This window comes from Cylas formicarius, unplaced genomic scaffold (assembly GCF_029955315.1).
Source record: "Cylas formicarius isolate icCylForm1 unplaced genomic scaffold, icCylForm1.1 PGA_scaffold_3__17_contigs__length_32017465, whole genome shotgun sequence".
Lineage (NCBI taxonomy): Eukaryota > Metazoa > Arthropoda > Insecta > Coleoptera > Brentidae > Cylas > Cylas formicarius.
In genome coordinates, this window is record NW_026844326.1 from 26,383,246 (window position 1) to 26,407,390 (window position 24,145).

The 24,145-nt window shown below is 41.5% G+C and overlaps 1 protein-coding gene across 4 annotated transcripts in view; it reads left to right on the forward strand.

Moving 5' to 3' along the window:
• The window catches only part of LOC132700219 (mediator of RNA polymerase II transcription subunit 13), a 68,473-nt gene that overhangs the window by 33,007 nt on the left and 11,321 nt on the right, over positions 1 to 24,145 (forward strand). Inside the window, exons 3-10 of one of the 4 annotated variants that reach the window (XM_060667428.1) lie at positions 12,663 to 12,762; positions 12,827 to 13,125; positions 15,783 to 16,323; positions 16,407 to 16,631; positions 19,064 to 19,470; positions 20,832 to 21,328; positions 23,186 to 23,522; positions 23,577 to 24,121. In XM_060667428.1, coding sequence (XP_060523411.1) covers positions 12,663 to 12,762; positions 12,827 to 13,125; positions 15,783 to 16,323; positions 16,407 to 16,631; positions 19,064 to 19,470; positions 20,832 to 21,328; positions 23,186 to 23,522; positions 23,577 to 24,121 — 2,951 coding nt within the window. The remainder of the gene's footprint in view (positions 1 to 12,662; positions 12,763 to 12,826; positions 13,126 to 15,782; positions 16,324 to 16,406; positions 16,632 to 19,063; positions 19,471 to 20,831; positions 21,329 to 23,185; positions 23,523 to 23,576; positions 24,122 to 24,145) is intronic. The other 3 variants (XM_060667429.1, XM_060667430.1, XM_060667431.1) reach the window with 3 other exon arrangements.

The window sequence follows — 24,145 nt, forward strand, 5'->3', positions numbered from 1 at the left end:
ATTTTTAGTATTCAATTTAAATTAAAATTCATTAAAAATTCTCGAAAATAGTCAAAAACTAATTTTAGATATAAAACAACAATATCCAGGATTTTGGCCATTTTCTCATGCATGATAATGGTTTTTATTTTTTCGAAAATAATGTTGGAGGAACTGGCGGCATCGCTTTTTTTTAATATTTAGTTTATACTCCTTATGCACGTGATATTTTTAAAAATATATATTTGTACCAAGAAATACCCATATTCAAATTATGACAAAAAATATATTTTTTTTAGAACCGGAAGCGGAGCCCGTGCGAGAAGTTTTTTTTTCTTCTTTAAAACACCCTGTATTGTTTTCGAACCGCCTAGTTTTCGCGTTTGGGGTGCGGGGCGGCCGGCGATAATTTGCAATTTCGTCCCCGTGATTAAAATACCCGGGGGCGGCGCAGCCGAACGGATTTTCCGGGCCCGGGCCGGGGCGACTCAATTTGCCCGTCAATTTTCGCAATTTGCCGCCGGCCGAATCGGATTACGTCGCTGGTGACGCGAACGACGCCTTCCGGCTGGGTCCATGAATTACGCATTAAATTGGCTGAAATATTAATATTAAATTCTTATATTTGGTCCAGCACGAACGCCGCTGTAATTTTTCGCACAAATTTCTAACGTGAATTTATTTTTTTGTTTTCGTAAATACCGTAAAATTAATGTACTCACTGCGCATGCTCCTAAATTGAACAAATTAATCTGTGCACTTCACGCCATGTTCTTTCTAGAAGGATGTCACTACACACTTCAATCGGGATTTTCCATGAAAATTTAATGGGTCCTGATCCTATTTCGATAAAATACTGTCGACAAAGTCCTTAAAAGTCTAAACCGAAACTGTCATTAGTTGACGTTGGCTTCAAAGGTGCAAGGCACATTAACAAACGGAAGACCTCTGTGTGGCAATATAGTATAAAAATATATTCATTGGAATTTGGTACCTAGTAAGCAACAATATTTCTCAAGTGAAACGTTTTATACATCGTCGGAGAATAAAAAAAAAACGAAATCACATGCTTCACAAAGTTCTAGACCACAGTGTCCGACGCATGGTTAGTTTCATCTCGATTGCACATTTTGCAATGAAATATGAAAAATGAACCTTTTTCGAATTTTCAAGGAACACTCGGAAAAAATAAAACAGATATCCGCCACGCTAAAAAAATACAGTACAGTAACCAACAGGACAGAAATTTCCTCCTTTCATGCATCAAAATTATGTCTGAGCTGCCCTCCAGTTTTCGTAAAAATTATTTTTGTTTTGTCCTATTATTAATATTGATTCCACTTCGGTCAAGGTTTCGTGTACGGTTCAAGTTGTGCAAATTTTTCAAAATTTCTTCATCGTTTATAGCAACATACAATATTGCTCTTCACGAGTCTTCGTCTCAAGTGAGAATAACACTGTTTAAATCTATACACTTCACGAAAACGTCCTGAATTGCGAGAACATGCTTTTTCGTAAGCAGTTGTATTCTTGCGTCATGCCAGGTTAGGTTAGTCTTCTTCTTTTGTTATCATGGGCTCGTAATTGGCCGTGCTGACGCCACACGGAATACAAATGAGGGTATATGCGTTCCCGTTATCCCGGTATCGTTTAATTTAATATCCTGCCTGTGTAGGTGCGTAGTTATGCAGGATTCGTTCGGGGGCGACCGCATCGCCTTAACCTGTTTAGGCGGCGATTTTAATCGTCGACATCGCACGCCCCATGCGACGCGACGATGGTCACAGAAAGATGAGAGCCGGTGCAACGAGCGATAAGCGGTCGCGGCGTTGCCGGCAATTATTGTACCGCGGATCAGCGTGGCATGGCGCCGTAACGAAATTGGGCAATCTTTTGGAACGTCGCTCCGCGTCGGCCGCTTTAAACCGATCGCCTGACGTCACCGGCCTCCTACGTCACCGTGACGTGGGCGGCTGCCTCTCTATCTCTCTCACCCTTGTTCTCGAATTTCGTCGTTTTTCTATCTGGGTTGCTGCGCGATCTCCGCGATGTTGCCGCTCGTGAATTTTGCCGTCGATTATTATTAAGTAATTTTCAAGTTGCATGTTCGCTGTGGAATTCAAAATAAGAAACGTTTGTTAAGCTAGCATCCACGGTCAGCGTTTTGAATTTTATTTTTATAAATGTTAAAATTTTCTTTCTAAACATCGATTTAGACACACTTAACTCGTTTGCTCAGAATATTTAGCGAGATTTAGGCATATTTTGAGATAATGCTTCCGTATAAATGCCCCATTCAAACTTATTGACCACCTGTCAGTTTCCATGTCGGTTGTTGAATGGGCAAGGTCGTTCGTAGGATTTTAATTATTGCGCATGCGCAAAAAAAGTTGCTTTATAAATTCCTGTATTATCGGGATGGGCAAGACCTCTATGTCTAGTACCTATATGGCTTATTCAAACGGATCCATTTCAGGTTCCTAACAGAAAACTTAACGACTTGTGGGTACGGCCTGTTATATAAGACATCATCAGCCAGTATTTCTCCGCAAAATTTCTCAGTTTGTCCAGCAAAAGCGACACGGAGCGGTAAGGCTACCGGTTCATTTGTTTACACAATGACATGACATAAAAGGAGACCCACCATTCATTAAACGCGTAGCAACTTGCAGCCAGCATAAAGAAACTTATTTGAATGAATCAGTTGCGCCGAATGTTAACATCGTAACGTATTTCTTTAAAATTTTTACTATTCGAATTATTTTTTTTGTTTAAAAATTTGCCGCCATGTCGACATTGAGACATAACGAAAAGCCATCGGCGGCCAGTTAAATAAATAATAAGGTAACTTGGCGAGACATAACATTGCATGTAATTTAGTATTGGCGGTTTTCGTTTGTCGTTTTTCGCCATATTGATTTTGCGTGTCGGTTTGTCCTAATTTCAGTCGATTTTGCTTCCCCCACCCCCACAACGGTTGCGTTTCGTAATGGATCCATATAACCACGCGCGCCACCGATCTCTCGCTCCCCCTTCACCTCGCCGACCCCACGGGTCTTTTAAAGGTCACCACCGAGCGAGGAACGACGCCATCGGATGATTCCCTTCTCTCCCCCGGGGGCGATTGTTAATATATTCGGGAGGTTTTTTTTTATGCGCGCGGTGTGGCAACGAGGCGGGGTCCAGATGCTCCGGCAATCGTCGCCGTCGTCGTCATGGCAACGTCGTCGTCGTTTCGAAGGAGGCGCGCGCGGCGTTGCCAGATTTACATTGACTATTTTTTCAGCTGTGGGTGGTGGCGACGCGAACGTAAACAAATATGTCCGCGAATCTCAATTTTCAGATGAACTTTTAAACAATTTATTCTATCTACAAAACCGACAATAAAGCATTATTGTTGGCCCCGTTGTCATTTTTTGCGGAAAATGAACTATTCTCTGTTTCTATGTTTAACTTTCGGATGAATCCATAAAGGCACTGAATAGCGAACTTTGCCAAACTATTTTTTTAAACGATATCAACATAAAAAATGCAAGGCGAATATGAACCTTGCGGGAAAACAATGCACCCATTTCCAATGTTACTAAAAACGATTGTAATAATTTTTTCCGCCAGAGGTTCATGAGAGTTGTTCATCTAGGTTTATAATAATTGCAGTCGTAGTGGGTCCTGATACTAATAATATTACATATTTTGTTTTGCAAAACTGTCAATTCTATTTATATTTTAGTAAGGTGTAAAGTGAGGAAACCTTATTAGGTATTTAAAGGGACTACAGAGTGGCCCAATAAATACTGAAGCCACTTTCACTGTTTTGCATTGATTTCACTACAAAATCCTTTGTTTTTATCGAGTGGGCCCAGGTTTGGGTCAATTTATGCATTTGGATACTCGTAAAAACGAAATAATTTTAATACAACAAAATAAAAATCAGGCAATATTAGTAATATTAGGTACTCAGTTTTTTTATTAAACATTATATATATATATATATATATATATATATATATATATATATATATATATATATATATATATATATATATATATATATATATATATTTTAAAAAATCATAATAGTCTGGACTACTGTTCTCCAGTTCTCTGGGCTCATAAAAAATAATGTTCGTGTAACTATACTCCATTCAGTATTTTCTTCTTTGCCAAATTATCATCAAAATCAATATTTTTATGGTCGATAATTTCTGGTTTTCTCCAAGATGAAGTTAGAGTCTTCTCTATACGTCGTAATTGATTTTTTCGTTACCCATAAGTGATACTGATTCAGCCGGAAGATATTTTAACATTGCAGCGAAATGGTATTCAAAAACAAATGGACAATATGGACGATTAGTCTCCTATTTTCCTTATGACTTGATTACCTGCTGACAAGCCGTCCATGAAAGCTTGCTAAGCATCGGGTGTCATATATCATTCATTAATCCACGTCTCATCAAGATAAAAGATTTTTTTGTACTCGCTTCGGTACTGCTTTACACCTCTCAAGTTTTTTCGTAGCCAGCAAACAATTTTACCGCTTTCCAGTAACAGTGCTTTCCGATTATGCTTTTCCCATGCAAAATCCATATTATTTAAAGTGAACCATAAAATCTTATCTACGGTGGGTTTTCTATTTTAAAATAACAAGAGTAGACTTCTTCGAATTACACTTTTGGACAGTCGGCCGCACTTTTCTTGGGAGTTTTCATTTGACCTGCGGACTCCCTCAATAATTTAAAAACGGCCCACTTTCCAACACATTTTTCAGCTTCATTTACATTTTTCATCTAGGTTAAAGTTTACGAAAACAAACAATGCTTTGCTAAATTATTTGGCACGTAAAGATTGCCGCTAATCTTTTCGTTACAATATTTTCGCGGAAAATGCACGTTGAAATCCGCGTCTACCAGGCTTTAAACGGAGCAGTTGGTGTTATCCCTTGGTTTTGGTTTAAGTAATCCGTTATAGTTCGATGATATTTCCGCAGCTTCAAAATTATTAAATGGACTGTCGATTAACCTTGAATAGTAGCGGTGTTAGGGGTCGCATAGATCTCTGGAATCGCCAATAAAATCGTCCCCGTTTCTACGTAGCCGGCGGCAACGTCGCATTGTTGTGGTCTTTGCCGTATTTGGGGTCACCACGTGGCGCGCTGCTGCGGCGTTCCGGTCGACTATGCGGGGTCGTCAGAACTGGGGGTGGCGGCAATATTCGCGGCGGCCACCCCATCGGGGTCGTGAAACTCCGAAAATAGGCAGGCATCGCGGAGCAGGGGTTCGGAAAGGTACGCGGTCGATTTGGCAACGCGGCGCTGCATAACAGTCGAATGCAACACGCGGCGGCCGTTATCGACCGGGTTCATCGACTTTGACGGAGCGCACTAAAATCTAGCCGGCTGCGGGCTGTTTTTTTTCCTGCCGGTGTTAAAAAAAGAAGAGAGGAAAAGGCGCGCCACAGCACACTAGATTAGCATCGTGTTTGGACACGGTTTTTATTGTTGTCCCTTTTCACGTTCGGACCGCTGGATATTCCTGTTACGTGTTTTCGGTGTCAAATTTTTATTCAGGAGGTTTTGAAACATTTAAAGTTTTGACACTTTTGACAGACATTTAAAGCTGTCACCTGTTGGAATATTTATATTATTACGTCATATCCGACAAGACCCCGCAACAAAGAGGCGCCGCCTTGTTTTTTTTGCCGATCGTAAAATGTATCGGCGTCTCAGGCAAAAAGGACAGGGTGGGCAAGTTGCGGTGAGGAGATAATTAGGGTATTATTATGCGATGTTTTTTGGGTTTACGATAAGTTAGTTAAGACGTAGTTGTCGAACCGGGAGGATTAGACTCGATTCTGCTTCATTACGTTATTTTTATTTTGATTATCCTTACAAAGCAGCGGTGGGATTTTACTAAAATCACTTACAATCGTTTTCGTTTTTTTTTTTTCTCTTCTCGGACAAGTTAAAATTATTGTACGTCATGGGAAGATTTAAATCGAAAACAGTTACAAGTGAAAAGCGTAATACACGGAAAGAACGTTCATCCTCGTCTTCGGGAAGTGATAGTGACAGTTCGAATTCGAGTTATAGCTCTTCCGATAATAGCTCGAGGAGAAAACGGACAATAAAACGTTTGAGGAAAGAATTAAATGATTTAAAAAGGCGTAAGCCGGTCTTTCGCGCGGGAGACGAACTTTTAGTGCCAAAATTTGACCCAAGTCGGGATGACGTGATGGTGGATAATTGGTTGAGTAAAGTGGATAGTTTGGCAGAACGTTATCAGTGGGACGATGATACTATTCTTCGAATAATTTCCGGACGATTACGAGGTAACGCTCGTCAATGGTACGACGAGAACTTGGAGTACGACTCAAGCTGGATTGAAATTAAAACATCAATGAGCCTCTATTTCCGTAAGTCTGTTCCATTTTCCAAGTTACTAAAGGACGCTGCTAATTACGAAACTAAGCCGGGACAAAACATAGGAGATTATTGTTTTAAAAAAATGTCTAAATTAAGGGCACTTAACATAAATATACCTGACGTTTATTTGATTGACGCAGTAATCGACGGTATTAAAGACGATAATATATCGCGAACTGTTAGAGCCGCACAACATGAGAATGCCAATGCACTTTATGCGTATCTAAACACCGTGGGTAACATGCCTACCGAAATTTATAGTTTTCATGAGAATAACACCAAATTCAAACGTCCGCCTTGGACTAGAACGCTTAAAAAAGGTGTTAATCCAACTTCGTGCACATAACTTTACTTTAAAAATCAGTAAGTGCGTATTTCTTGCAACTACTCTAGAATATCTTGGGAGAGAAATCAGTGCAGAAGGAGTGAGGCCAGGTAAGAAGAATATTCAAGCGGTATTGGATATGAGTTATCCTTCCAACGTTAAGCAAGTGCGTCAATTTCTTGGATTAGCAAGTTATTTTCGAAAATTTGTCAAGAACTTCTCCATGATTGTCGAGCCTCTAACAAAATTAACTCTCAAAAGTGCGAATTGGATATGGAGCGTACCACAAAAAGAAGCATTTCACCAAATTCAACAAAAGCTTATATCTTGTCCAATTCTTGCAATATATAACCCTAAATTAGAAACCGAACTTCACACAGACGCATGTTCCATCGGTGTCGGGGCAATATTGCTTCAATACGATGCTGAGGGTAATACGCACGTTGTCTCTTACTTTAGCAAAAAAAAACAACAAGCGACCAAAGGCAGTACCACTCATACGAACTCGAGACTATGGCTGTAGTTTATGCCTTAAAATATTTTCGGGTCTATTTATTGGGGATAAACTTTAAAGTGTTTACGGATTGTAATGCCTTGCGAACGAGCTTATCAAAGAAGGATTTGATCCCGCGCATTGGAAGATGGTGGCCGCAAATTCAAGAATATACCTTCGAAATTGAGTACAGGGCCGGCAAAAAGATGACGCATGTTGACGCTCTTAGCAGAAACCCCAAATCGAACAATAATTTTAAAGTTGAAGTTTTTCAAATAGACTTGACAGAAGCTTACTGGATTACCGGCGCACAAATGCAAGATGAACAGATTTGTAGAATCCGAAACATTTTAGCCGATAAAATAAAAAATAGCGATACAAAGTTTTACTTTGAGCAGTATGAGTTAAGGAATAACAAATTATACAAAAAATTAGGAAATGGAACCAAAGCATGGGTTGTTCCACGAGCAGCACGTATGTAAATTTGTCGTTTGTGTCATGATGATTATGGGCATCTTAATGTAGAAAAAGTGTTACGAAGAATTCGTGAAAACTATTGGTTCGCAAAAATGAGGAAATTCGTAACGAAATATGTTAACGCTTGTCTAAGTTGTATGTATTACAAACAGTCGTTTTCTAAACGAGAATGTAAATTGAACCCTATTGAGAAACATCCGATTCCTTTTCATACATTACATGTAGATCATGTTGGGCCGTTTATGACAAGCAAAACGAAGAATAAGTATATTTTTGTGATTGTTGACGCATTTACTAAATTCACTGTAATCGAACCAGTACATAATCAAAAAAGTAAATACGTTATTAGGGTTTTAACCGACCTAATATATCTATTTGGAGTACCTAGCAGAATTATAAGCGATAGAGGGACAGCTTTTACATCTCGAACTTTTAGAACATTTTGTAATACTTATGGGATTAAGCACGTTTTAAATGCCGTTGCTTCGCCCAGAAGTAATGGCCAATGTGAGCGATATAACAAAACCATTGTGGGTGCGCTATCAACAACAGCTGCAGGCAAGGACGAAAGAGATTGGGACAAATAGATAAAACAAGTGCAAATCGCACTTAATACAAGTTTTAATAAGGGTATTAATTCGACCCCCATGAAGGCGCTTATTGGCTCTAATTCAAAACATGCGGCAGAGGCAATAATTCTGAATGAAATCCAAGACGAAATCGATAGGCTAGACCTGGAAGAGCTTAGGTGTAAAATTTCGGATCACATATCGAGGGACCAGAAAAAACAAAAAGAACGCTATGATAAAACACGACGAGATTCCAAAAGGTACAACGACGGTGACCTAGTTAGAGTATTAATAACGAGTATACCTACTACGGGTGCCAGTCATAAGCTTCATCCGAAATACAAAGGCCCTTTTCGCATCACAAAAGTACTATTTAATGACAGATACCAAGTTGAAGACTTACGAGAGGGGTTCAAACGTAGAAGAACTGTTGTAGCCGCAGACCATGTTAAAAAGTGGATTAGTATACAAAACGAAGAGGATTAATGGCAAACGTGCCAATGAGCGAACGTCGCTCGTGCTTTGTATTTTGGCAAACGTGCCTATGAGCGAACGTCGCTCGTGTTTTGTATTTTGGCAAACGTGCCAATGAGCGAACGTCGCTCGTGTTTTGTATTTTGGCAAACGTGCCAATGAGCGAACGTCGCTCGTGTTTTGTATTTTGGCAAACGTGCCTCTGAGCGAACGTCGCTCGTGTTTTGTATTTTGGCAAACGTGCCAATGAGCGAACGTCGCTCGTGTTTTGTATTTTGGCAAACGTGCCAATGAGCGAACGTCGCTCGTGTTTTGTATTTTGGCAAACGTGCCTCTGAGCGAACGTCGCTCGTGTTTTGTATTTTGGCAAACGTGCCAATGAGCGAACGTCGCTCGTGTTTTGTATTTTGGCAAACGTGCCAATGAGCGAACGTCGCTCGTGTTTTGTATTTTGGCAAACGTGCCTATGAGCGAACGTCGCTCGTGTTTTGTATTTTGGCAAACGTGCCAATGAGCGAACGTCGCTCGTGCTTTGTATTTTGGCAAACGTGCCTATGAGCGAACGTCGCTCGTGCTTTGTATTTTGGCAAACGTGCCTATGAGCGAACGTCGCTCGTGTTTTGTATTTTGGCAAACGTGCCAATGAGCGAACGTCGCTCGTGTTTTGTATTTTGGCAAACGTGCCTCTGAGCGAACGTCGCTCGTGTTTTGTATTTTGGCAAACGTGCCAATGAGCGAACGTCGCTCGTGTTTTGTATTTTGGCAAACGTGCCTCTGAGCGAACGTCGCTCGTGTTTTGTATTTTGACAAACGTGCCAATGAGCGAACGTCGCTCGTGTTTTGTATTTTGGCAAACGTGCCTCTGAGCGAACGTCGCTCGTGTTTTGTATTTTGGCAAACGTGCCTATGAGCGAACGTCGCTCGTGCTTTGTATTTTGGCAAACGTGCCAATGAGCGAACTTCGCTCGTGCTTTGTATTTTGGCAAACGTGCCTATGAGCGAACGTCGCTCGTGCTTTGTATTTTGGCAAACGTGCCTATGAGCGAACGTCGCTCGTGTTTTGTATTTTGGCAAACGTGCCAATGAGCGAACGTCGCTCGTGCTTTGTATTTTGGCAAACGTGCCTATGAGCGAACGTCGCTCGTGCTTTGTATTTTAGCAAACGTGCCTATGAGCGAACGTCGCTCGTATTTTGTATTTTGGCAAACGTTGCCTATGAGCGAACGTCGCTGGTGTTTTGTGTTTTGGCAAACGTTGCCTATAAGCAAATGTTGCTTATTTTATTGTTTATAAAGGAATGTCGCTTATGTTTAAGATACCCTACTACCTACAATTGATTATGTTTTTTTTATTACGTAATGATTAAGACTAGGCACCAAGCTAGAATGGTATTGTAGTTTTGAAAGATTGAAGTTACGTTTAAATTTCACCATTAGGTCTGAGGACAGACCAATAGTCAGGATGGCCGAGTGTTGGAATATTTATATTATTACGTCATATCCGACAAGACCCCGCAACAAAGAGGCGCCGCCTTGTTTTTTTTGCCGATCGTAAAATGTATCGGCGTCTCAGGCAAAAAGGACAGGGTGGGCAAGTTGCGGTGAGGAGATAATTAGGGTATTATTATGCGATGTTTTTTGGGTTTACGATAAGTTAGTTAAGACGTAGTTGTCGAACCGGGAGGATTAGACTCGATTCTGCTTCATTACGTTATTTTTATTTTGATTATCCTTACACACCTGTCGAGGAATTAACACAATTACCGCCGTTCTTTGCATTTTGCTAAATTCATGCTTATTAATCTTAATTTCACTCGTATTGGACATGAAACAAGAAACTGTAGCCGTTGCCTTCAGTAGAATTTTTAGACCAGATCGCGACGCGTACTTTCACTTTTAATTAAAGCTGGTAAATAAAAGCTTCTATACATAAAATCGGCGGTTCATAACAAACTGCAGAATGCTAGTGTTATTTCACACCAGAGGTCACAGACCAAAGTTTACCGTGTGACAAACTACGGAGTAGTTCAAAATTAAATCATGATTATTTAAATAATACGCACGAAATATATGGTTATGGCGGAAGACTGAGTAACAAGTATTTACGTCGATAACTTTCTACCGGTCGAGTCTCAACTGTGTATTTGAGTCCGATGAGCTGGGCTCAAAGTTTTCCCACTAAGCGCTTGCACCACAGGCACACACGTCTTCGATTAATCCTTCCTAATTTGTCTCTGGTCTCTGACTGTGTCTGGCACACAAAATCTGAAATCAACGTTCCTTATTTCATTTAATCTTTGGTAAAACCGCTTCGAGGACGTGGCGACGTTGTTGTAGGCGGAGGGGTGGCGAGATGGAGCAAACGCCAGGTGGCGCCTATTTTTAGAGCGACAAGGCAGCCCAAAACCCGCCAAATACCGAAAAAGCCGACTTTAAATATCTGCCGCCGTTTTGACGTTCGATCAAATCGAGCGATCCGCCTCTCAAGGTGAAATTATCGACAGTCGGGAGCGATTGTTTGTTTGCAGAGGTGACTCGTCCGCGACGTTGCCGCCTCGCCGATTCTCCTCGACGGACCACTTTGCCCACACGCTTATCGGCGATTCGTATGGGTGGCGACGAAGGCGAGCGTCGCGTTACACTGATTTATTTCATTATTTTTAACGCAATTGATTCGAATCTATTTATAAAACAAAACAACGTGCGGGTATCATTCGCGCGGCGATAACTAATTCTACGTCGTTCGCTTTTAATAATCGACCGGCGTATCAGTTAATTGCAGTTAAAAGAAAAACTGCAGCGAATGTCAAATTATGCAGTGGATTGGTACCTTGACGAAAATGTCATATACAAAATCAAATAAGAATAAAGTAAGAGCTTTAAGAAAGTTTTTAATAAAAATAGTTACTTAATATACACGAGAAGGGCGAAGAACCGGGAGAGGATTCGGCAACAGTGCCCGGGATACTGCCTCGTGCGCGCGGGACGCCGTTTTCCAACAATACGAGTTTTCAAGGTAGTTGCGAGGCCCGCCGCCAATGGAGGGCCCTTTTATCGCGGCTCGTAACTTTTTTTTTGGGGGGAAGCCCTAAACTGATCGGCCGTTACCACCGGACGTTTTATCGGTCGTTTACGCGGCAATCGTAGAACAATATAATCCGGTTGATTGCCGGTTAAAGGATGACGTAGAAGTTCGCGAAATGGTATCTTCCTGACGTCATTATGACGTCAGATGCTTTACGGCGTATAAATTAGGTGTCATAATGCCTAACCTTACTTTTGTTTATTTTTATATTATTAATCGACGGTTAAACGATTTTACAAAATAGGAAAGACCTTACAAGCTTCCTGTTTTGGTATTACAAGTAGCCTTTTACGCGGCTTGAATACGGAGCAACGTTTTGCACGTGCATAAATTTTCCGAGATGGAAAATATAAACAAACACACTTTTTGGTGGTTAGTGGGAATAAAATTTATTCGATGAAGAAATAACGTAGTACCTGATGGAGGATTAATCCCTTCCTGTTTGTGCAAAAACATTTTCTTTCCGATGAGGTGGCCAGATTTGCTCTACAAGAGTAATTTAAATATGAAAACCGAAAAATATCTAATATGAATTACGTAGAATACTAGACACTACAAAAAAAAACCTTTTTTAGGAAACCAAGCGTTAAGAAGTAAAATTCTGTTAGTGTCACCAATAACACATTACAACAATCTTGTTGAATCGCATCAAAAAATACGAAAGAGACGGTCTGATAAAGGGCTAAGTGAGGTTATGTTCATGTGATTTGCTGTGTTATTATGTACTTTAAATGTCTTTGTTTGCGCCGAATGAGCGCGTTGCGTTGTTCGGTGGTCTGCGAATATGTGACGTCACGGACTTAACTAAACCTGTCGATTTATTTCTCTTTTCGTTTACAGATTGCGAGCAGGGCTCTTGGGAAAGCGGCCTGTCGTACGAATGCCGTTCGCTGCTGTTCAAGGCGCTCCATAATCTCATCGAGCGGTGTCTCTTGTCCAGGTATTATAGCGACCGTCCGTGTCGAATATTTCGCGTATTTCCGCTGTTCCGTCTCGTGTTGCAGAGATTTTATCCGCTTGGGCAAGTGGTTCGTTCAGCCGTACGACGGCCCCGCGAAGAAATTCGAGCCCACGTCATCGGCGGCGCCTTCCCCGAGCGGCGGCGGCTCTGCCACCACCCAGCCGGGATGCTACGGCAACTTCGTGGCGCCATCTGCCGGACACTTGTCCTTTTCGTTTGCGTTTTTCGTCCACGGCGAGAGTTCGGTCTGCGCAAGCGTCGACGTCAGGCAACACCCACCCGTCAGGCGACTTACCCGATGGCATATGCAACAGGCGCAGGCCTCCACTTCGGGACTGAAGGGTAATGGATTCCAGAGTGTGGCAAATTAACTTGGATATATAATTATATATAATATATAATTCTTATATATGATATATAATTCTTTTATACGGGGGTCACTCGAAAAGTTTCCTGAAGATACGGCACTAGGTACTAAAAGCTAATGATCGTAGTTATGCACTTTTTGATAGGCACTTATCAAAGTTTATTTTGGACTCGTAGTTAGTTAGTTTATGAGTTCTTTGAGTGAGTCGACAGGAGTATACTACCCATCATTACTTGACAAACTGAGGACAGAAATTGCGGAAAATTTGCAAAAAAAACCTGTTTCACTAAGACTCATACCTCAGCGGTGACCATCCGTCTTACTCACCAGATCTAGCCCCAAGCGACTTCCAAGATTTTCGTCAATTGAGGAGGCAATCACCTTTGTGAACAAAAGCGCCTGGGTATTATTTGAACGGGTTAGAGAGATGGGATGGCTGGGAGAAGTGTAGAGTGTATAGAGGAGACTATGTAGAAAAATAAAAGAAAAAGATCGAGGAAACATGTCTAACCTCATTCAAACTTTTCAAGTGACCCTCATATAATGCTACTACAGTAGATCAGGCGCAGTACTTTTTATTATTAGTCACAAAACTTATAACAACCGAAAAGAAGAAATAATTTGAATAAATACAGATTATTTACGTCTTGTTTTGTAACTGCGTATAAACGGTCTATTAATATTTAGTCTATGGTTTAGGGTTAAGGTTTAAGCTACGCAGATATAAAGCAACGGCATTATTTTAAGATATCCTTACATATGAACTATTTAATTTTTTTGAGGCGTAGTCTATTCGATTGGATCACTTTAATTGACAGTCAAAGTGCTGTACCTAGAAATTTTGTATGCGAATTTTTAGTTATATATAATCTTGGTCTATTTTTGACACTAGAGGATAACTAATTCCCAGTGTCGTATGAACGCCATATCGCTCACTGGGTGCAATAGTGGCACATCCATCAAATAATAGTTCCGACGAATTTAAAATTTATTAAAATAAAAACTGAAATATTGAGATAACTCATATTTATTTAAATTAAAAATTAAATTTATTGTGATATGTCTTTATAATTGTATATTGATATGTATTATTCTCTTTTTAAAACAAAAAATATTTTTTGAGATTCTTTTTAAAAGTTTTTAAATTTTTTGACGTTGTTGATTTTTTTTTGCACACATCAGTTTCACAAATCAAGTGCAATATTTTGATAACAAAATATCAATAAAACAGTAGATCAAAGTTTTAACATCATTGTATTATAAAAATACGTGTAACATTATAATCAAGTCAAAACAACTAACCTGGTAATTTTGAGCACATTTTTCCTTATCGGTCTCTTTTTTTCTTCCGATTAGATTCTTTTCCCCTTGATGAATTAAAAAGTCATCTTCCATTGTTTTTCTTTCATCTTCGTCCGCATTTTCGTAAGCCACACACTTCTGGCACTGGTCTTTCTTATAGATGAAAAACATCGTACCTTACTGAAAGAGTGCAGATTGTGCGCGTCCAAAGCTTCCAATCCACCGAAATTAAAGTGCCCTCTGGTGTTCCACAAGGATCGCACCTGGGACCCCTACTGTTCAATGTCTATGTGAATGATATTGCCTCATGTTTTCATCACGCATTTTTCCTATTATTTGCTGACTACTTAAAATTTTATATGAGAGCCTGTAATGTTGATGACTGTATAAAACTCCAGTCCGATTTAGATCACCTATCGCTATCGAGCAATTTCAATTTAATGGAACTAAATATTAATAAATGCCAACTAATGAAATTCTACCAACTTGACTGCTTCCAGATTGCAAGAATATTTGAGAAAGGACTTAAAGACTGACAGTAAAACTATTCCGCTTTTCTTCGCAATAGTATTGTATAACATTGTGTTGGTGCCTCGCTACTCTTATAAGTGTGCTTAGTGTCGTGTCGACTAACTATACTAATATTAGTATTTTGAAAAACCAATGTTTGTCATATATGTCTGTTTCATTCTGTTTTAATTTTGTTTTATTTTGTTTTATTTTATTTTGTTGTTTACTATTTTGTTTAAGTGAATCCTGTTTTATATTGGGCGGTTGGGCCGTTGATAAATAAATAAATAAATAAAAAGGCCAAGTTAAATGCATGGTGTACGTGGTTAAACATGTAACCTGCTTGACAGCGTGCTCACACAGGTCTTGAAGCAATAAGCAAAAAATTAGCTACAATGAAATATGCAAGATTGGCACAAAACACGCCGTTCCAGTAACATTTAAACATACAATAATGACATAACTTTCAATTTTCCGCTATTGTGTTTCAAAAATATAGATTATTCAATCCAATTTGCCGTACTTAATAAAATATGCCACCTTTGCTTCTACTCTGCGGCGATCACGGACACACTGGGTTATGTGCCGGTTTTGCGTGTAAAATAGTTTAAAAAACGCGGGAAATTCAATAGTGGCACTAACTCTCTCTAGCGGAACTGAGGTAACTATTTGCCGGTATTGTGCTAGTTTTATGATATAATTAACTAAAAATAGTAATTTTTTGATATATGCCATTATTGCACCCAGTAAACGCTATTGCCTTAGGGAAGGGGGCAACGTGTCACGTTTTGGGTTCCATCTAACGTTTCGAATTTTCCAGTGATATTGGCGCCTTTCGGCCTGGCCGGTACCCTGACCGGCCAAAGTTTCCGCTCGCCGGAAAACAACGACCGCTGGCTGGACGACTGGGGCCAATTCTACCCGTTGAACAAGAGCTCCAACCTAACCGACAGCAGCGTCGTCGAAGTGGTGGTTGGCGGCGTGAAGATGCGATACCCGTCGTGCTTCGTTCTCGTCACCGACCTAGACGACATGGTCAATCAGGCGGTGTTGAGCGGGGGCGTGGTCGCCGACTCGGCCGCCGTCGCGACGGATCGACTAGCGAAAACGGGCGCCGCGTCCCCCATAACGGTGGTACCGACCCCGCCCCCTTCGCCTGTGCAAATCAACAGTCGCGTCCCCCAACCGGGTCCGTATACCGTCTCCGTAGAGAATATCGGCTCGATGTCTCGGGAACCGAGCGTGGCTCAGGTGCTCCCCGAACGCGCGTGGCAGGATTGCGTCTGCGGGGGCGGCAGGAACGAACCCGGCGACTGGGAGTTTACGGATCCGATGCGAAAAACCCCCTGTACATGTTCAAAGTAAGTAGAGCGCGGCGCGCGACCGCTTCCCCCTCGCCGACCCGCACTTTGAAATACACCCCGCCCGTCAACTATCTCCGCAGACCTAGGAAGTACGTCGGCGGTAGGGTGCCGCTCCAGGCCACGTCCGGCGGTACGCAGCCGTCGTTGAAACTGTCGAAGTCGTCATCGTCGTCGTCGAGGCGCGTACCTTTCCACAAACGATCTCCGACGCCCAAAGTCGAACCCGTACCTTTTAGGCGGACGCGGACCGCCGCCGCCGTCGCGGGCTGCGATTTGCGACCCCCCGCGTCCTCTTCCGACTCAAGGTTGGTCCCACCCGGGCCCCCGTGTCCGTCTTCGCGCCGCCCGGGTTTGGTTTGGGTGTTGGTTCTTTTCGGTTGGTTTGCGGGACGCGGTGTCGTCGGATCGTTCGGTGCCGGACGGTGGGAGAGCTTTTGACACGCGGGTATAATAGAATGCGTCAGTAAAACGCGCGCGATCCTTAACTTCCAACATCTGCCGCTAGATGGCGATACACCCGTCCCAGAATAAACACCACGTAGATGCGACAAAAAGCGCTTGCTTACATGGGTAAGGGATTTCTGACGTCACGCTTGCATTACTCCCCCACATTTTACCGCGGGAGAAATATAATAGAATTTTGCACATCATATGTAAAACAGAATTATTTTTCTTTCAAGTTTAAAAAATCAATATTTAAAATAGTCACCGTCACTGACAGGCTGCTCTGTCGAACTTGAAGAATCAATATCCTTTTTATTGGTAAGACCTTCGTTTACTTTCACACACATGACAGGGTCTTGCAGAGAAAAAAAAGATATTTGGCAACGGCATCTGCTATTACAGCCACGAAAAGTACTAGAATTACTTCGTCCAGGTATATTTCATTTTCTCTTTTCGCAGCAAGAATAAACACAACGAATGAAAAGCACAAACCGGCCTGTTTGACAGTTGCCCCGCATTTCCCCCACTCACACATTTTTGAACCCGTCCTTGTGTCGTTTCTGTATGGTGTTTATTCTGGGTCGATGTGTTTAAATCAAATATTCAACATTCAATTCGAAAAAAGATAATAACAACCAAATGTTGGCACTTCTCAAAATATTCTGTAGTTTGCAATAGAAGCCTGAGCAAAATATAAAATACAATCCTAATTTTCCCCCATTGTTTTGTATTGTCAAAAACTGCCGGTACATGGCGACACCCCGATCCCAAAACATAAATCATACAGAAGCGACAAAAAGTGCTTGCTTATGTGGGTAAGGGATGTTTGACGTCACGCTTCCAATAGGCGATGCTTGCCCCACACTGGGAGAAATAGCGAAATCGTAGAATTTTTGTATTACATGGAAATAAAATGGAACCTTGCATATTACAGGTAAAACAATTGTTTTTAATATTATTTTTCTTTCAAATTAAAAATTCAATTTATAAAAAAAAATCACCGTCACTATTAAATCGCTTTGTCAAACTTGACGAATCAGTTTCCTTTTTATCGGCAAGAGTTTTCGTGTACTTCCACACGTAATACACATCTTAAACCGTACTCACTACCTAGGGTCTTAAAAAAAAAGTTATTTCGTAACGCTATCTGCTATTACAGTTACGAAAAGCATTAGAATTACTTCCTCCAGGTATATTTTACGCTCTCTTTGCAAAGCAAAAAGCACACAGCTGAATCGATTTGACAGTTTTGCCCTTTCATCGCTTCTGTATGATGTTTGTTCTGGGTTTACGTGTTCGTATCTAACTACTAATTAGAAAAAATGGTAATGAACAACACTGGCGCCTCTCGAAATATTGTATAGTTTAGTATAATTTTAATTTTCCTCCTTTTTTTATTTTGTCAAAAAATTATATAATAAAAGAATTAGCTTTAAAAAACGGCCTTTCTAAGGGATCTTTTTTTAACGGGAATCTTGCCAAGAATTAATAATAATATCGTCTCACCGTCGGTATCGAATTCCAATGTTACACCGCCGGACCACTTTCCCATCATCGTCGTGCGTCGTCCATATTCGTGATGACTGCCCCCGCATCCGTGTGGCTTCAACGGACGTTCCAAAATGATCATCCGCCGGAGGTGAAGGATTTAACCCAACTAAACGCTACTAAATCTCTCGCGCGGAGTGGCGCTTTTGATTATGTCTCCTTTCACGCTTTCACTATAATCATTAGCGATTGTTGTGTAAATATATATGTACGTGAGCGTTAATCGTGGTTCTGGTTCTTTTATTGCGGGTGATGTGGTTTTACTTCCTTCGTTTCGATCATTTTTACCCGCGTTGTGTAACGCGGCCCTCCACGTATATATTTTAAGGGACGAATCTGTTCGGTAACCGATGAGCCGTCCAAGAGGTAGGCTCGATTTGATAAAGCGCCTCTACCGATACTAACAAAAAAATTCGCGTCCTATTGGGCAATGCTACATTATGAAAACTGGTTAGTTTTGGTTAGTTGGCGGAATCTACTTGCCTACAACTAACACAGTGTGGCGTTTTTTTTTTGTAAGCTAAACCTGAACCCTTGCCGGGGACCCGTCTCAACGCATGCAATGCCGCCCCGTAGAATATACACACAAACTCTTTAAATTCGCTCTGTATATATTCAGTCGGTTCAACAATTTCGACGCCTCTATCGAGACAAACAACTAATTTCTTTCAGCTTGGATGGTGTGGGTTCTCGACAAACCGGCAATCTCCTCGGATCGTTAACACCTCCTCCTGTCTGTTTGCAGATGCTGCGGCGGCTCGTATACGCCTCAGGGCGGTCCGCCCTCGTATCCCCGCACTCAAGAGAGCGTCGCCGCCAACTCGGTGGGCAGCCCCGCGTCGATAGCGCCGTCGCCGTTGCCCGGGCCCCATTCGCAACCGGCGTCGGTACCGCCCGGCGATGTCCCGATGCCGACGCTGTCGCCGCACCCGCCTCACGCGGCCGAAACGTCGTCGCCGGCCACGGGACCCGAGAAATCTCACACGCCGCTCGACGGCGACGGCCGTCAACCGCTCAAGAGCGTCGAGAGCCCTACGAACAGCCCCAAAGACAAGGACCGGGACGGTAAACAACCGGAGAAAAAGACGCAGGACGGCGCCGGCGTCAACGGCGGTCTCGTAACGTTGAAGAGGCCCATTTTGAGTAGTAAGGGTCGGTACAAAGTTAAAAACAATGAAAACAAAAGAAAATTCGCTTTGCACTCTTCTTTCACACATCCTACAAGGGCAGCGCCAAAATTACCCGGCCTGAATATGAAAGAAACAAAGTAGAGTAACAATTTTTTATTATTTTTCAATATAATCCCCCTTGACTTCAATACACTTATTACATCTCTTTATTAACAACTCAATCCCTTTAAAAATATATTCTTTTGGTTTGACTGCAAAATGAGCTAAAACAGCCTCTTTTAACTCAACTTCGTCGTTAAACCTTCGTCCACGTAAGTCCTTTTTCAAGTATCTAAACAAATAATAGTCGCTCTAAAATGGCAGCTTGTGCAACACCAGCAGTATGGACAGGTGCATTATCGTGCAAAAGACGCACGCCTCTGGTCAATTTTCCTCGACATTTTACACGTATGCAGTCTCGCCATTTATGTAATAATGTTGCGTAATATTTACTATTGACAGTGGTATTAGTTTCTTTAAAATCTATCAAAAGAATTCCTTCACAATCCCAAAAGATCGTTACCATCACCTTTTTTGTTGACTGGCAGACTGAATTTTCTTGGAGATGCTTCACCCTTACGATGCCACTCCATTGATTCTTTTTTCGATAGAGGGTCGTAATAGAGAACCATAGTTTCATCTCCCGTCACAATAGTTTCTATCACAGGCTTCGGTTCCGATCCACTGAGTTCCAAAAAAGACCGCGCACACTGGCCACGGCGTTGTTTTTGAATAGCCGAAAGGTTTTTAGGAACCCATCTTGCACTAACCTTATGCATACCTAAATGATCAGAAAGCTTAGTAATTTCTTACATTTCCTTGACCTTTAAACGTCGATCACTCAATACCACCTCTTCCACAATCGCAACAATATGTTCGTTTATGACCTCCACTGATCGACCAGTTCTTGACTGATCTTCAAGGGACTCATGCCCCATTCGAAAACGTTTTGTCCATTCTTTCACTACAGAATACGAAGGAGAACTTTGGCCGTACACACCATCCAGCCTTTCTTTAATTATTTTAGGTGCTAACCCTTCTTTTGTCGAAAACTTTGACTGCTCTATACTCAATTTGCGTTATTTGCTACATTTTTTCCGACACGCATTGTTTAAAATGCTGTCAATAAAAAACTATTTGACGCAAGACTTCAATTTTTTTTTCGCAGCCTACTAAGATATATATTTATAAGAAGAGAAAGTTTTATCGTGGAGCTGTATCTATATCAGGCCGGGAAATTTTGGCGCTAATCTTGTACTACCACTCTAATCGTTCATCAAGCTTTTTTTCAATTCGTTTCCATTGCTTTGTTCCCCTTTTAACATTTTGTTCTCATCAATGCAGATTACGAAGTGGCCTTGGGCGAAGAGGAGCACACCTTAGACATGCTGTACGATTACTCCACGCAGGACGCGTGGCTCAATCACCCGGTGAAGAGATTCAAGGGCGACGGCAAAGAGAACAGGCTGAACCGGAACAGACTGGACCTATACTCGTTGTACAACCACAACGTCGTTGGTCAGTGCAAGGAGCTGCTCGGTGGGGTCGTGAACATCAAGCAGGAGATCAAACAGGAGCCCGGAGATGGGGCAGAGCTTGACACGGCGCAGACGGTAACGCAGGCGCACGGCGTCAAGCGACCCGGCGACCCCTACGAGTTCGACGAGGACGGGGGCGGCGCCAACTGCAACCTGGACGGCTTCAAGAGGGGCGTGGTCATCAAGGAGGAGCCCAAAGAGAAGAAGGTGGAGAACTTGTTTACCAGCGAGGGTCTGCAGCCGTCCTACAAAGATCTGGATCAAATTTTCGACAATTCCGATTACACCAGCAGCGACGAGGCGGTAAGCGGCCACGCCCACCATGCGCCCCGGCGCCCAGTGGCGTATTTGATATCCATTTCTGATCGAAGATGATTTTTAAATATTCTAAACGTTTTAAATTAAAATCAGTAACAATTTAATATTTTGAAGGACGACTAGACACAGGGTTAGTCAAAAATATCATTCTGATATTTCAAAATTTGCAAAATTCTTAATGTTTGGTTTACCCCAATTTTTAATTGTGCTTGATCCAATGATATGCCAAGTTTATAGTTTTCCTCCCATAGGCCCAACATTTTTATTTGAAGTGAATAGCGTACGTTTATAGTTAATTTTTAAATTGTCTGCGTATAAAAATCTAAATTATTCTGTCTTCTTTTCATTTAAAATGGAAGATTCCAGCCTGTAAGGAAACAATTTATATAACTTTCCTGCCTTGCCATTTCTATTGTTAGAAAACTGAAAAGTGAAAAATAACTAAAGTCGGAATGAAAGTAAGGACTTTGTTCGGAGCGTAGATGACCGATTAGGGAAAACTTCACGGAACTGCAATGCAAATTGAAAGGATAAACTTCACTTTTGCTATATAAATTGCAGTTAGAGTGCTGGAAAACGATAGAATGGTTTCTTTCGTCATAGAGCTTTATAAGTTGAGGAAATTGAAAACAATTAGAAGGTCAAAGGTGAAAAGTTATAAATAAATAGCAATTCATTAGCAAATATTATGCTCATGTGTAGAATATTGTAAATAAGTAATTTTCAGTAGTAAAGCAAGATAATTGTTCTTTTTAACGTTATGCTTAGTGATTGACGGTTGCGGTTGACGATATAATAATTTTCGATGATTTAGATTAGGAATTTGATCCATTCAGTGCAACAAAAATTGGGGGAAAATCGCGAAAAACAAACATATATTTTTTTCAAGTTCTTTCGCGAATAACTTTTTTTTAAATAATTTTATATATTAGGAGACCTTTTTTGTAGAAGTTCCCTTCAAAAATCAATATTGTTTCTTTGTTCTGTATTGATTTGTTTGTTACAAAAATAACCAAAATGTTAAATAAAAAAAAATTCATTTTTAAGACATCATTTTTCGGAATCGTCGGAAATTTTAAACAAGAACTTTTTATTTCCTACAAAAATATATTCGGATAAATATTTTTACCCCAATTGTTTGGTTGTTTTGATGCAATAAATGAGATCGGGACAAAAAAAATGAAAATACAAATACAATAAACCTTTTTCCGGTCAAACAATTTTTTGTCGATATATTTTTCATTAAAACAAAATACTCAATTTTTTGGCTTAATCTAATAAACTAAACATCAGCAATAATAACATGCAATTTACAGTTTTATTTAAATCCGATTCTGAATAGCTAAGGTTACATAAATTACATAATTTTGCTGGTTTCTTCGGAAGTTTTAGTAAAATTTGAGCTTCTGTAAAAAGTTTCTCAAATTTTTTCGATGATAAATTTTTTGGATGTATTTCTTTAAGATACGAATTATTTCTAAAATTTTTGCCATAAAGGGGCAAAACATAGCAGCCAGTTTTTTCTCCATAAAAAAAAGGTTAGAATGTTTCCCGTGTAATACGTATATAGAAATTATTACTTATAAAGATCGCGCCTGGAAAAGTAATATAATCTTCTTGTTCCTAAATCGAGATCCAGTTTGCATGTAAAAGATATATTTATACATAAAAGTTGATAAGGAGAATTGATTTCCGATTTGACGTAATATAACAACCAAATAACTGAGATGAACAAATGCTTAATAGCGCAGAGAAAACACATATTGATTTTTTATTTTCGATCAGTTTTATATCGTTAATATCGCAGTGTGCGGCGGGACACGTAAACGAGGCTTCTTACAGTGCTTCCCGCAAATCCAGATACAGACGCCGCCGGGTTCGGCGGGTCCCAACACCAACCATCACATCTTGCACCATGACGATTCGACTTCAGCGACGGTCAACAACAAACGTTTGTCTTCCGGTCACGGAGGCGGCAGCGGATGCCCGAACGTGGGCATCCCGCGGGCCGAAGAGTTGAGCAAAATGTTCCCGACCCCGCCCAGTTTGGAACACAACCCGATCGCGTCGCCGTGCGGACCCCTCGACCTCCATCAGCCCGACTTTATGGATCTGGGCGTGGTCAAGATCAAACAGGAGATTTATCCGAACATGGGCAGTCCGCAGGAGGAAAATATAGGTCTGGGACGACGACGACGACCTTGCCGCGTTTACCGGGTCATTTTCGTTTCAGAAGACTGGAGTTTCGTATTTAAGCCGCCGACCGTGTGCAAAATGGTGGGCAGCAGCAAGTACGCGCCCCTAACGAACCTCCCTAGCCAAATCCAACCCGTACACGTGCCAAGCAATTGCGTCTACAAGCCGTCGTGGATGCAACACATGGAGAACAACAAGAATCAGCAGACGCAGCAGGGTGCCGCCAGCGGTAACTCCGCCCCAGGCAGCGTCAACAGTCGGATACGAACTCCCACCCCGTCGATACCGAACAACGTGCATCACAACTCGAACATTTTCCCGCCCAGTCCCCTGCATCCCGCAGGTTTCAGGCCGCCGCCTCCGCCGTACGAGTTGCCCTCGCCCGCCAACTCGACCGCCTCGTCGTACCTCAACAAGAACCTGAACTCGGTCGAGCCGGTGGCCACGCCCCAAACGATGCAGCGGACGCCCGAGGCCAGCTCGCTGGTGCTCAACATACTCCTTACAGATACGGCCGTCAACATATTCAGGGATCACAACTTTGACAGCTGCACCTTGTGCGTGTGCAATGCCGGCGGGAAGGTGAGCGGGGGCGGAAGAGTGGGG